Source organism: Centropristis striata, chromosome 7 (genome assembly GCF_030273125.1).
Source record: "Centropristis striata isolate RG_2023a ecotype Rhode Island chromosome 7, C.striata_1.0, whole genome shotgun sequence".
NCBI classification, from domain to species: Eukaryota; Metazoa; Chordata; class Actinopteri; order Perciformes; family Serranidae; genus Centropristis; species Centropristis striata.
The window spans coordinates 28,577,417-28,591,692 of record NC_081523.1 but is presented as its reverse complement, the minus strand read 5'-3'; the positions used below and the strand labels follow the sequence as shown (position 1 = coordinate 28,591,692).

Genomic DNA, 14,276 nt, shown 5'->3' with positions numbered 1-14,276 from the left:
AGTCGTGAAAGAAAAATGGGGACATAGGTAACAGAGAATGAGAAAAAAACACTGATTTATGTTTTTTTCACAACTCGTCTTTCATAAGGCTCCCTTCGGCTTCTTCTTGTCTCTGCTGACCGTGTGACTGTAACAAGCTCGCTATCTTGCCTTCAGAGGTGAACCCACACACACATATGCACATGCACAACCCTCAGCACCTCCCAGTGTTTTGACATGGCCCTGGGCTCGGTGCTGCTGAGCCGCAGCAGCAGACACTGGGCATTGGAAATTTAAGTCGGGGCGTAGGAGAAATTAGGCGAGGAGGCAAGGAAATGGGATGTTGACTTGAACTGGCCCCGGGGGCAGCTGAGAGTCTCCCTGTGCAGCTCCGCTGGCTGCCTGACAGTTTGATGGAGCGAGTGGAGGCTTCCCTGCGGCCCGAGCCGCCGTCTCTAACACTGATGTAGCTCAGTGAGGAACAGATTGAGCCTCCAGGCATCGCTCTGTACTGCTACTCCCCTCCTCTCTCACTCTTTCTCACTCTCTGTGCTGCTACTACTAGCTCTCTCTCTCACACTAATCCTGTCAAGCCAACACACAGAAGCACGTACACACATATGCATGCATATACATACTATCACACAAAATCACATACTGTATGCACACAAAGACACTTAGATACACAGAAATAACAGCAACACCCACAGAGAGCTTGGCTCCCTCCTTCCTTCTCTTCTGTACGACAGTAATGTGATGAGCACTACAGATGCTGTTTACTGAGCTCTGGCCGACGCACAGGGGGAAGGAGGAGGAGAGGGAGGGTGGGATGGAGGAAGAGGCAGAAGGAGGTAGAGTCAGGGGGCTGGCAGGCCACCATAATGAAAAGAATCTGGCGGCGGCCCACTGTGTGCTGGTCATGAGAAGCATGTGCCGCCGGGGGGCTCTACTGCTAATTTCAGGGGGCAGCCAAGCGTTTCACGCTAGACTTGTCATCGGGCCAGAGGGGGCATTCATACTGGGTGACAGCAATTGCAAGAGGGCGGGCAGGGGGTTTGGGGAGGGGGCGAGCGAAGAGAGACAGGGAGAAAGCTTCAGCTCCCTTCCCCCTGCCTTGTACCTCCTGTCCCCCCTCTGGAATGATCAAACGTTATTGTAGGCAGAGTACAGAATTACAAATGAGTGTCCTGTGGCAACGGCTGGAACTGGATTCAACTGCTCTCTCTGCGCTGCTCTCTGCTCAGGTGGACATGAGGGGCCCACCTCATCCTCGAACCCCTGCTGTCCAAACAGGATTTAATACTGACATCTTCCTAGTGATCATAACATGTTACAAAAGCAGGTGGTTTATAAGCACCCCACCTCGAGGTGGGCAATACGTATAAAATCCTTAAAACCCCCTCCAATGAAACTCAAGTTTGTAACCTTTTAACATCTATATGGTGTTTTATATATACAATGTGAACACATGGTAACATTGTAGCAGATATTGTATGTTTTAGAACCACCAATGCCAGTTACAAGCTAACAAGCTAACAACGACATGAACAAATAAAAGATGAGAACTACTGGAGGTGTAAGGATACATCGATCTATATCTACTGTATAAGACTGCAATAAGGGACGGATACCTCTGTGAACAACCCCAATTCAAAAAAAATGGGACATCTAAAACATAATAAAAACAGAATGCAAAATATCGTATCGTCCAAATGATGCAAATATTGCCGTGATGTAGTTGTAGCTGCTGGTTTCTTGATATTGTGATATCAACCATAAAAAAAAAAAATACAATAGACTTCTTTTGTCGTTATGACAATGTACATCATTATACCTTCCAGCTCTTATAAACAGTATTACAAAATCTCTAGTGGGCGTCAAACACTGATTGCCTTATGGTGTATATCATCACATCGCCAATCCCCACCATGTCCTTGGTTTCTAGCAGCGCCTCCCATCTTCACAGGACTGGCAGGCCTGTTAAAGGTGAAATGACTGATGGGCACATCTTTAATCAGTGCCATCGACTGGCCTGAGGATTTGGTGCGCACTTGGGGTTTATCTCTCAACTCGGCTGGATAAAATGAGCACAAAGTCATTAAAGAGTTTAGACGGTAGAAAAAAAAAAAAGCTGAAACAGGGTAAAAACACCCTGTCCGCCCGACCCCTACGTCGTGGATACTATGAAGTGAGAGAGAGTGAGGGAGGCAGAGATGCAGGGGGTGAGCAGGAACTACCAAGAAGTGGATGCTAACAGCTGGCAGCCTCCCCCTTAAAAAAGTAACGGCTGGCTCTAGTCTGGCAGCCAGGAGAGGAGAGCGAGGGACAAGCAGGGATGAAAGAAGGAGTGTGAGAGATGGAGTCAGTGATGAAAGGTGGGTGGTTGATGGTAGATGAGTGCATGTGGGATGGGATGGGGGGATTAACCAGCTTGCAAGGAGAAACTTCTGTTCATTGCCTCTGACACAAGCCGTCACATGAGAGACAGAGGAAGGGATGGGAAACAGAGAAAGAGAGACAGAGAGCAATGTAGAGGGAAGGAGGAGAGAGGAAGGGGAGGCAGCCACATTGCACATCTTCAGGCTGTGAATAATTTAGAGGAGCACTGGGGAGACGAGACGAAGATGAACACAAAACACTGGCAGCGTTTGACCTAGAGCTGCAGCTACATCAGTGCACATCACAGAGCGGAGAGCTCTCTCTTGCTCTCCCTCCCTCTTTCTCTCTCTTCTCTCTTTTGCTCTTCATCTGCCTCCCTCTGTGTCAGGGAGGAAACAGCTGTACGCTATTCTTGTTTCGCCTCACATTCTATGAAACTCAACAGAATAGCTGACAACTTTGTTTCATAAGGATCTCTCTTTCACCTTCCCTGCTCTGGGCACGTCAGAAGAGCTGCGCTTAAAAAGGACGCGTCTCCGTCCAGACTGTACGAGGCCGTAAGGTCTGATAAATGTCTGTGACAGTTGACACACACCACTAACTCCTCAAAGAGTTCAGACTTAATTTAGGCCACCTTGCTGCCATGACTCCTGTAATTATCATATGCTTAACATTTGACTCTTGTTGCAACAATTAGCAATAGTTATACATAAATACTTGTGATACATGAATACTTATGAAGCTAATTGTCTTAACAGCCTCTTATTAATATTTTCAGGACCTTACCTAGAAATTTTCATGGAGTTTCTCTTGACAATAAAGGACAGCATATGCTCAGAAACGGTCATACAATTTAGAGGTGGGAAACCAGTATGAAAATCTATCAGTATAATGTTAGTGAACTAGCTAGATAATTTCAACCGGGCTTCTCTGCAAATTCCCCTTCATGGCTCTGGAAAAAATAGAATCGGCGCTGCACTGCTGCAAGTCCGCTTTGCTCCATTTCAGATGTGACCAGCTAGTTAACTTAGAATGAAAAGGGAGCATTGTTTTTATGTTTTATGTCTTACTATGCAGTTCATACTAGCAGCCGTTAAAGTTTCAAACAAAATAAGCACCACCTTTATGAAGGTGATTGAGAGACTAGACAGAAAATAGAAGTTTTATGTTAACATGGTCATTTTGATCATTTTCCAGGTGTTTCCATGACTAGTCTCTAGTCTCTAAATTTCCAGTTTTTCAATGGTGCAAGGGAACAGTGCTTAAATGAGAGGATGTGCTGCTTATTTGTTGACAGCTGACTGTTGGTAATCAACAGAGTATTTAGTAATGAAAATAATCATTAGTTGCAAGTATCAAGTTTGTATAAGAAATGTTACAAAAAACATAGTAGCCCATTACAAGATATAAATCACTCACTGCATTAAAGTCTTTCCAAACTATATCATTAGTATAACATTTAACACCCATGAAATTACATTTTCAGTGAATCACTTGTTTCAAAATGCCCACATGAATACAGCCTGTGTCATAAGACATGATGCAGTGTAAGACAGGGACAGAGCTGTGAGCAGCCAAGCAGTGAAGACTGTGGACAGCAGCAGTAAATAACAGCTGCCCTGTGATTAGGTATGGAAGAGGTTAAACAGAGCTCGTTCACGCCGCCTTTGTCAAGGTGCCATGAATCACCTCACCTGCTGAAGTGTGTGTCTTTGTGTGTGTGTGTGTGTGTGTGTGTGTGTGTGTGTGCGCGCACGATGAAAAGACCACTGGGCATCTGTGGTGGGAGTGACAGTTGGGCGGACAGAGGGCGGTCTGAGAAACCCAGAAGGGAGGGGCCATTTATTACTGTAATTAAGGAACCGTGGGAGTACAGGAGCAGAGATTTTAAACGCACACTGATATGCACATAAAGTAAATCTCTTAATTTGGGAGGAAAGATAGCATGAGGCAAGTGGATAAATAGTGAGGACTAAAGATGGCAAACAAAAAAAGAGGTAACTTGGTTCCCTCTCTTTATTTTCTCTCCCCCTCCCTCCCTCCAACACCCTCTCACTCCCTCTCCCACTGTCTCCTGCTCGGTCTGCGTGGCTGATATTAATGGGACGTCCCTTGTTTGTAAATGTGCCAAGTTGTGTGCACCGCTGCGGGCTGTCTATTATAGCAGGCCTCTGGGGCAGCTTTTCCATATGGCGTCACATATGGCACTCAGCAGCATCAATTAATGTTGTTATAATACTGATTTTTATGAGCTAGGCTTTCACTCCTTTCCTCTCTTCTCTACCACCCCCACCCCCCCCCACCCCCATCTTTCACCCACTGTCGCTGGTTTCTTTTGATTCTTCAAACTACCTCTCTTCGATTCCTCAAACCTTCGATAACCTGGCTTCTGAACAGTGGAGGATCCGAGAGGTGCCAAATTCTGAAAGCTCCTACCAGCTCTACTGAACGCTGCTCAAAGACCTTGAACATGACTTTGTTCGTGCTATACTGCAGAAGAAGAAGAACACTATTTCCAATGTGTCTGAATCTTTGGATCTTCTCTGAAGCTGAGAGAGTTCGATCAATGAAATATGAAAGAACATGAAAAATACAAAGACAGCAATTATACAGACGGTAAACTACATTAGATAATATGACATATCTGCAACCAAACGCAGCGTTTACAGCACCTATTGTAGTTTTGGTCACATTAGTCCAGCATCAGGGCCTATTAGTGTGTTAAATTAGGCCTGTATTTATGCACAAAGCAATAGGCAGATGGATGTAAGAACAGAATCTGAGGGGCCTTTTTGTTCCCTGGTGCCTTTGGTGGTGGATCTGACAGGAAGGGAACAAGAGCGTAGCAAAAAGCCCCGCTTAAAAAGCTCCCAGCCACACCAGCCTTGTCAGCGACGCCACAATTAGAGACTAGATCACTGGCGCTTCCCAGCGAGAAACATCTCACCACCACTCCTCAATGGAACTCTTTCGTTTGAGGAACACACTCAAAGCTGGGTTTTAAAACGTTTCGGATGGCTAATCACTCTCAGGATGAAAAGCCCCGGCGTGTTCGTTTGTCTCAGCGTGGGGAGCTTCCCTTGCCGTTTCTCTGTCTCTGATTCTGATTGTTTTTGTTCGTTTCTTTTTCAGCAGGCAGGCGAGGCAGGCGAGCTGGCAGGCAGCGCTGTTTGAAGGTGCAGTCAGACCCGAGTGCAGGCCTGATGCTTTGTAGTGATATTTCCAGCAGCACAATCTCATTACTTTTTGACGTGGGGGATGCGTGCAGGGGCGGATTGTCATTTCACGCTGTCAAAAGTTCCGTGAGGGAACGGAGACGGGAATGGAACTTCAATGACCTGCATGCCTCTGGCTCATCAAGACTGAATATATTAAACCACATAACACAGATAAAATCCAATGAACCAGATCCTTGAAGATGCTTGTAAACTTAATGTCCAGTCCCCAGGGGTGTTGCAGGAATCACTCCATATCTGGAATCTTTGTAATTGGATCTATTTCACAGCCTCCTAAACCCGTCACTATACAAGCCCTGAACCTAATTAAGCAACATACAGCACTGCATATACAGGCAGGCAGTGCATGTACATATGTAGCTAAGACAAACAGGTCTTTGTATCTTGAGAGGAAAAGTCCTGAGGGCAGCATCCCACACCTCTCAAAGATGCTGAGAGCTTCTGGACGTTTTCACATGGGACAATCATTGGCAGCTCCCCCCCTTTAAAAAAAACTGAGGGGGTGTCCCTCAAAGTTGATTTCACACAGAGTTCTTTCAATACAGAGAAAAACTTTGCTCTGTTTAAGAAGCTGCCAGGCACTGATTGAAGCGCCTGGTTACTATGCGAACCCCAGCCTGTTGCTGGGGTGACTGTCCCAAAGTGCTTCCTGGGTAATTTTCGAGGTCACTGGTTTGTGCACGCCTATGTGGTGCAGATGGGCCCACCCTCATTCAGAGCCCAGCAGGAACTCTTTCATTAGACTCAGTGAATGGCCTCATTCATCCCCTTCACCTCAATTGGTCACGCTGCGTCTCCACAGAGGGCCCAGGACAAACTTTTCTCTCTTTCCACTCCCTGATCTTCCACGCACCACCCACCTTAGTCATGCTTCACTTTTGTTCAGGAGCATGTGGTAGCTGAAGCTTCAGGCTTCATCTTTGGCTGTGAACTACCTCAGACCACCTAATTGGTGGAACGTAACTGACTACTGACATTTCTGTCTTCGTTTATCTTGAAGAATGTTTAAAAAAAACAAAAAAACATTGAGTAATATATTCATTTATCAAGATAAATATCAGCATTTAACCACTTTTTTATATTTAAAATCTAAAACATATGCCCATTCAAATAATAATCATTCATATTCAGAGATGTTTTTATGTATTTTGTCGAGACTTTATGACTTATCAGTGCATTAATGCCCTGTTCCATACTCTATTTCTATCTCAGTATTGCACAAAGACCCCAAGGAGCCATTCGAACAGAACTCAGAGCCATTTCATACCTAAGTTGCCTCTCTCTCTACTGAGTCGCTCCTGTAACTGCAATGCTTAGCCATGCTAGTGGGTCCTTTACTCCCTGCCTCTTTTTGGCCCTCAAGTGAGCCTCAGGTCTGGCCTAGTGAGAAGTGACTAATTGTCTTGAGTTGTTAGTGTGCCTGGAATGAGATCCACTTCAATCTGCGACAGGGTGCACAATAATTTTGTTTCTCCCTTCCTCCTCCCCTCTCTCTCTTTCTCCTTCTTGCAGCAGATTTACCCCTTCTGCTTCTCAAGCTACTGAGCTGTAAAATTGAGTGGACGGCAGGCAGGATAAAGAATGAGACCTGGCATCGTGGACGCACTAACCTTGAGGAGGGCCACTGCTGCTGGCTGCACCTAAAGAGATGGAGACAGAATGTCAGCCATATTGGACTGAGGAAGGTTAAAATGAGGAGGGAGGAAAGACCAAAGGTAAAGAGAAAGGTGGAGACCTTTACTGGAGAAAACAATATTGCAGCTTGGTAAAGCATATCTAAATCAGCACGAGGATACACATACACACTACAAATAGATGATGGGATGTTAACCACAGAAAAAGGGAAAACGCATTAGGTGTTAAGTGACCTTGTGTACTCTTCTTGCTCTTCCTCCATCTTTACATTATACTAGACTGTGTCTTGTCTAGCTCTCAGCTACTGCATTGCACATGTACAGCTACTGTAGTGTACCAACCTTTAAAATCCTAAAATGTCTGACAAAATGTACATATTTTGGGAAAACTGTGCACCATAAAAACGACCCCAGAGCATGTTTCTTAGCAGTTCTAACAAAACTATCCTTCGTAATGAAATCAACTTGTATAGCCACTCCTTGAACGAATCTGAGCAATCAATTACTATGAATCACAAATACACTAGCTGCAGTTTAGATGTGAACAAATGGAGCCTCAGTCCCTTACAGATGATATTAGCACTCTGAGCTGCTCTCTCTCCACGAGAGATTAAGCAGGTTTGTACTCTCCCAGGCGGGCAGTGCTCCCCCCTCCAGGGTGCTGCACTATCATTTGCAGGAAAATTACTTCAGTAATGAAGAATCCAGGCCCATAAATCCTCACGGCCTCACCTTCCTTCGCCTCCCAAGTCTCGCTGAACAGCTAGTAAAAATTCCCTTTAAAAAATTCATAGTGCAATTTTGCTCAAATCCCTCCCAGCAAGCACAATTATGGAACTTTCATCTCAATTGATTTATGTCCTGGGCTAAGAGAGGGGGGGCTGTGTTGGAAAGGGGGAGGTAGGTTGTGGTGGAGAAAAAAACAAGTGGTAAATCATTGTTTTTAAAAGGGAAGGCGTAAAGCCTTTTGTCACTTTCACTGTTGTGCATGCGATAGAGATGTGCATGGATAAGGGGAGGAGGAAGAGGGAAAGGAACATCTGAAGGGTTTGAAGGCAGGATTGAAATGGCAAAAGAGGAGGAGGAGGGGAGGGAGACGGGGGTGAAAGGAGCGGTATTCCACTTGATTAATAACACTAATCAAATTATACAGTGTTCCACTGTGCCCTGAAATCTGGGGCCATAATGTCCTCTAATGGCGAGGTTCATGGAGCTAAACTTCAGAGGGAAAACACGGTGCTGACTGCTGCATGCCTTAATGAAGGCAGTAAAACATCCATTTCCAGAAGCCATGAAATGAAAGGCAAGATTGTAGATGTGCACCCAGTGGCTCCCCCACTGTAAAAAAAAAATGGAAGGCTGTTAACACAAAAGACAGTGTTGGAGAGAGGGAGGGAGAGACAGAAAGACGCAAGACCTTAAGAAGAGAAATGAGGAGAGAATGGTACTAGTGAAGAGATTTAAAGGGCAAGAACACCAAAAGTAAGGGGATATAAAAAGAAAAGAAATGATGAAGAGATGATGATGAGGATAGAAAGACAGATTGGTAGATGGTCTGAGTGCTTTATTTCCAAAGAAGTTCTCTGCTGGCATCAAGACAATCTTTGTCTGCTGATTATGGATGAGCCAGGCTGCTTTACTATGTCTGTTATACTTAGTGCTGCTGACAGCAGCCACAATTCATCACTATTTAGTTGCTGATGCACCTAACCACAGCATCCTCCCCCTCATCTATCTCAATACCACTCCATTAGAGTATTCCCTCTGTCCGTCCAGGCATGCATTCTGTTGATCCATCTAGCCATGCGGATTTCCATTCATCCATTCAGCCATGTGTGCATTTATCCATCCGTACATCCATCCATCTACATGTCAATCAATCCATCCATCCATCCATCCGTCCATCCATCCGCCCATCCATCCATCCACCCATCAGTCCATCCATCCATCCATCCATCCGTCCATCCATCCATCCATCCATATGTATGTCTATCTGTACATCATCCATCCTTTTGTACCTCCATCCATCTGTGTGTTCATCCATAAATCTGTAAACCCATCCATCCATCCATCCATCCTGTGTCAATAAAATTTGATTCTAAAAGCTCTGACACATACAACACTATTGCTGTGACCTCACCTGTCAGCTTGTTGCTGAAGGTAAGAAGTTTGCTTATTATTTCTCGGCATAATGCCAAAAGATGGTATGACTTCTGTCAGCAGTGGCACACTAAATGTCTGACATCAAAATCTTTGTCCTGCTGCACTAAAACTAGCTGAAACTCCAGACATGTAAAATTATACACCAGCATTATGCTTTACATTTAATCTACTAAATTGCACATGCTACAAACAATCAAATCAGCCTTTGCATCTTGAATAAAGCAAATGTTGTTCGTAGTCCTTGGGGCAAAATTTCATCTGGAGAGTAAGTGAAAAAACAACAAAGCTGAGAAAACACAGATTGCTATTGTTATTATTATCATCATAATTACAGTTGTGCTTATCGTGCAAGCAGCCTCAATCAGGATGAAATACAGTTTCATTTGATGAAGCTTCCTGTTTTGACTGGCTTGAGTTTGGGAACCACACACTTGGCTGGCATGCCAAAAACTCAATCAGGCGCAATTACATAGCCATCAGATAGAAATGTAATTGATTTGAAAGCTGACATGAGATATAACTACATTACAGTGGAGGCACAGTGGGGAGGCTCCTTGGGGACAGGGCCTACGGGGAGCTCATTACCGCCAAGCTTTGAATTATTGAGTGCTAAGGCAGTGACATTGAGGAATAGAGGCGGGCGATTGGCTGTTACAACTCGGCAAGTGTTTATCTCAACTTACAGCAACCTAAGACGTCTGTAGGAGTGATCTGCCCGTGCATGAATATTGCAAGGGGAGAAGTTGTAATGGTTCATAATTGAAAGGGTTCAGGCCAAGGTAGAGTCTGTGGGTGCACATCATGCCTTATATTTCCATATCTAGTAATGGTAATGAGGTCAACTAAGGCAAAATGCAGTATCATGCCCTGCTTGTGGGTCGTTTCCATAGCAATAACACTACCTTGATCTCGGTCACGTATTTTGCGCTTTGGTTAGCATTGAGCTTGTGGAAGCATCACATGTCACACCCAACCCTGCACAATGAGAGCTGTGTTAGCTCAGCAGGGTGCTTTCCAAAATATACTTTCACTTAAGTGAAACGTGTTTACTTGTTTTTTTGTGTTGTCTGGTGAGGTTATTGCTGAGCTTGCTGGCTAGTTTCGTAGAGAAACTGGAAGAAAAAGCACTTATGTAAATTTGTCTTTGTCTTTCTGAAGTAATGCACCAGTGCTTTTATTTTAACAGGCACATTTTCAGTGTTTCCACTTCTTATTTTTTTTTTACAGAAACAAAGATCTTAAATTAGGTAGCAGCTTCCCTTGGGATGGAGGGGATGAAGGAGCACATCTGCCTGACCCTGACCACCAGGCTATGGGTCTTCCCTGAAGTGCTAAGGGGTGACTGTTGAGAGGATAAAGATATAAGTCACTGCAGAGGGGCCTCACCATCCCCAAAGGAAACTGGTGACTGCCTACCTCTGGGAGAGCTATGCCCCCTAGGCTTCTGCCACTGATCTCACTCTGTCTCTCTCATTCTTTCTCCCTCTCTTCACACAGCCCTCCTGTGAGCTTTCTCACAAAAATGAGAACTCAATTAATTCAGGCGAAATGAGGACGAGGGAGGAGGAGGCCCAGGGAGCCCAGAGAGACAGAGAACAAGCAATAGAGGGAAGCCTTGCAGAGCTGCTTGTCGATCCGCGGCCTGGAAACAGCAAACAGAGCATGGGGTGACTGTGCATGTGCATTAAGTCTTTAGCCAAGTTAATCCTGTCTGCAGTTTAAACACGGCTGATGAACGAACGCTCCTCATTACAGAGGGGGATGCTGGGTAAACAGACGGGTCAGAGGGAGACGGAGAGAACGAAAAGAGCAAAGCCTGAAAGAGATGAAGACAGAGCAGACATGATTAAAGACATGCTGACACTCAATCCTCTACGTGTTGTTTATTACATGGATGCTGGGAGGGTATCACCAGTTGACCGTTCCTAAGAGTTCAGTGAGTGATATTCTAGCTCAACAATGATGACAGGCACTGTAGACCAGGGGTGCTCACAGTTTTGAACCCAGGACTTCCAACCAGAATTTTTGCCTGGAAGTAGTGCTTTCTAACCATGTTCTATTTTCTTTACCTTCTGAAAGTGGCGTTTAAAATGGCGATCAACAATTGTGATGGTAAATGGTAAATGGACTGCACTTGCTCAGTGGGGGACAGCCAGCGGACACATGAAACGTTTCTGAGGGTCGCCACTTGCCCGTGGGCCGCACGTACCCCCTTACTATAATCTCCATAGCAAAGGGAATAAACAAACTGTGGTGTGAAAAAAGCTGCATGTATGTCAGTCTATTAGTGTGACCTTTGACCTATAACCTTGAGAACAAGGATCTCATGCTCGACAACAGTCATCAATCTTGAGTGAGCCCGGTCACCCTGCTTAATGCTATATTAGGGTGCTACAAGCCGCTACACAGCTCAGCTAATTTTCTCATAGCCTTGCAGAAAAACTGGCAGAAAACCAGCTGTTAGCCGGGGCTGTAGCCAGGTTTGAGGTCACTAGTGCATACACACTTGCACACACACATATGCACACATTTTAAAAAAAATGTGATATGAGGTGAGGAATGAGGTGGCACACTGCAGGATATCTAGCAGCTATATATGCTAAGTATGCTAAAAACAAATTGACACTGCAACCACATTTTTCCATCTAAATCGTTGCTCAAAGTACACAATTGTTTTCTGTTTGTGTCACTGAGAACTAAAAAACAAATAAGAACAAATGACCCATTTTTACTGGAAGACAACTTGTAAGCTGAAAGAAGTTATCTCCAGTGCAATGGTGTTATAAAAGTAACCACTTCCCTCTGACAGAGCGTAAATCTCACAGAATTCTGGGATGTTTTTATGCTCGATGTTGACTGCAGTGCATATATTACAATGTTTTACCAGTCCCAGCTCTAGGACAAGGCTAGTAAAACAGGCGAGTCAGAAAGTTCCAAATTTTCATATGATAAATACCTTGCATGTAAGGAGCCAGGGGGGATTGTGGCAAATGTGTTTCCAAGAAAATCAGTCTGCCACAAGTACTTAGAGTGATTGAATAGTCTGTAAACAGAAGCAGCAGACTTGCTTGACGCTCTCTGGGAGACACTAATATAGTTGTGCTTCCAGGAGTGAGGGTAAAGAAGGAGGTGGGGCGCTGAAGTTCATGAACCAAACAGCGAGAGCAGGAGCTTTTAAAATTACCCTGTCTCTGCACTTGGCCTGGTCTCTGAACTGAAACTACAGAGTAAAAGCACAAGACCGTTGAGTGAAGTACGTCAAGTCAGTCATAAGACACCCTTGGTCAATGGCTGATAGTGTTCCTCGCATTAGCCCAAATTAAAATTAGATCTATCTTTAACAATCTCATTTAAAAAAGCCATATGATGACACTTTTGCTCATTTATGCTCTCCATCTTCTCCTCTGCAAACCCCAGAGGAGAATAAATTCTTCTTTATATATAGGGGTTGTAAAAGGACCAGTTTGCTAGCGGGCCTGCATCGTTCCTATCGCCAGATCTATGTCTAATCAAGACTGCACAGTGTTGTTGATGGAGCAAGTCCAATTAGAGGGGATAGGAGCATGAAAATGAATTAAGCACACAATTTAGCACTTCAGTTGAAGGGATGAATCATCACACATCAGCTGACATTGATATTATACTGAGCCTCAGGATATTACACTAATAACAACCTAAAAAGAAGGCTGGGATCTTCCGTGACCTGAGTTTGAGGTTCTAATGAGCAGGGGCATGGAGCTGACAACAAAACCAACATGTGAATGATATATATTTGATATATATTTAAAAGTTGTTTTACTTTCTTGATGTCAGCTCTCTAGTGAATAACTACATTTTTTTGACACAGTGTCAATTCCCATAGAGCTCTAACAGGAAGGAAATTGAGAGGTAGTGACAATTCAAAGTCTGCATCTACAGCAGTTTCGTTGGTGGTGAGCCGTTGTGAAAAAGTGAGAAAAACCGCAACCTATGTGCCTATTGTGCAAACACGAAAAACCACAAAGGGTGCTGTAAGTTGCTAAAAGAGCGTGTTATCTATATATGGGGTGAAGCCACAACCCAACACAAACTGAAGTTCAGTCCTGTGAAATGAAAACATAAGTTCAGTTTCGAAGCTTTTGACAGTGATACATATATGACTTGATAAATGAGTGGAGAAACATAATGAGTGCAGATGCTTCCATACAGGGCATGAGGGGTCCCTAAATGGTTTCAAAATAATGTAAATGATATGCTATGGCATGACACTTTGCTAAGACATTTACTGTTAAATAAAACTGTCCCTTTAGCTACTGACATTCCTAGACTGAGGGGCCCCTGGCAAAAAAGCCTGTCAAGGCCCGTTATGTCTATGACAGTTACAGGTAGCTAGCTGAGTGGCCTCACGGTATCCAGCTGTCGTACGGTAGCTAAAAGGTGCTCCACTCAGGGGTTTTTGGGGAGGCAGCCATGCAATGTCTAGTGCCTTTATAGTTGTCATTCCAAAATGTGTAAATATGAGTGGCCATTTGGGGCCCCTCTTCTCAAAGATTTTTGGCCCCCAAGTTTTTGCCTGGCTTCCCTCTCCTTATTGTGCACCTCTGCCTTTTACCAGAAAAGAAAAAGAAGAATCTGAGAGACAATAGACATGTACATCATGTCTCTGACAAAAAAAGCGCTTAAATACACACTTGAATCCCAAGACACCTGCACCACATCTCCTCTGACCCGAACATGAAACCGGGACAAGAAACACTATGCAACCATTTGGTTTTGTTTGTCCTCCTGGGGCTGTCTTGGCTCACGGAAACTCTACTCTGGCATTCGCTCTAATCCCCAGAGAATGAAATGCCGGGCCAGCAGCATACAGATAAAGCACCAGGTGATCGCATATCTGTGACAGACC

The 14,276-nt window shown here is 44.5% G+C and overlaps 1 protein-coding gene across 9 annotated transcripts in view; it reads right to left on the bottom strand.

The window, feature by feature from the left end:
- Positions 1–14,276, bottom strand: part of fbrsl1 (fibrosin-like 1) — a 311,901-nt gene that overhangs the window by 104,952 nt on the left and 192,673 nt on the right. For 7 of the 9 annotated variants that reach the window (XM_059336223.1, XM_059336224.1, XM_059336226.1 and 4 more), the window contains one exon: positions 7,205–7,234. The exons of the other annotated variants lie outside the window; for them this stretch is intronic. In XM_059336223.1, the coding sequence (XP_059192206.1) occupies positions 7,205–7,234 (30 nt within the window). The remainder of the gene's footprint in view (positions 1–7,204; positions 7,235–14,276) is intronic. 9 annotated transcript variants of the gene reach the window in all.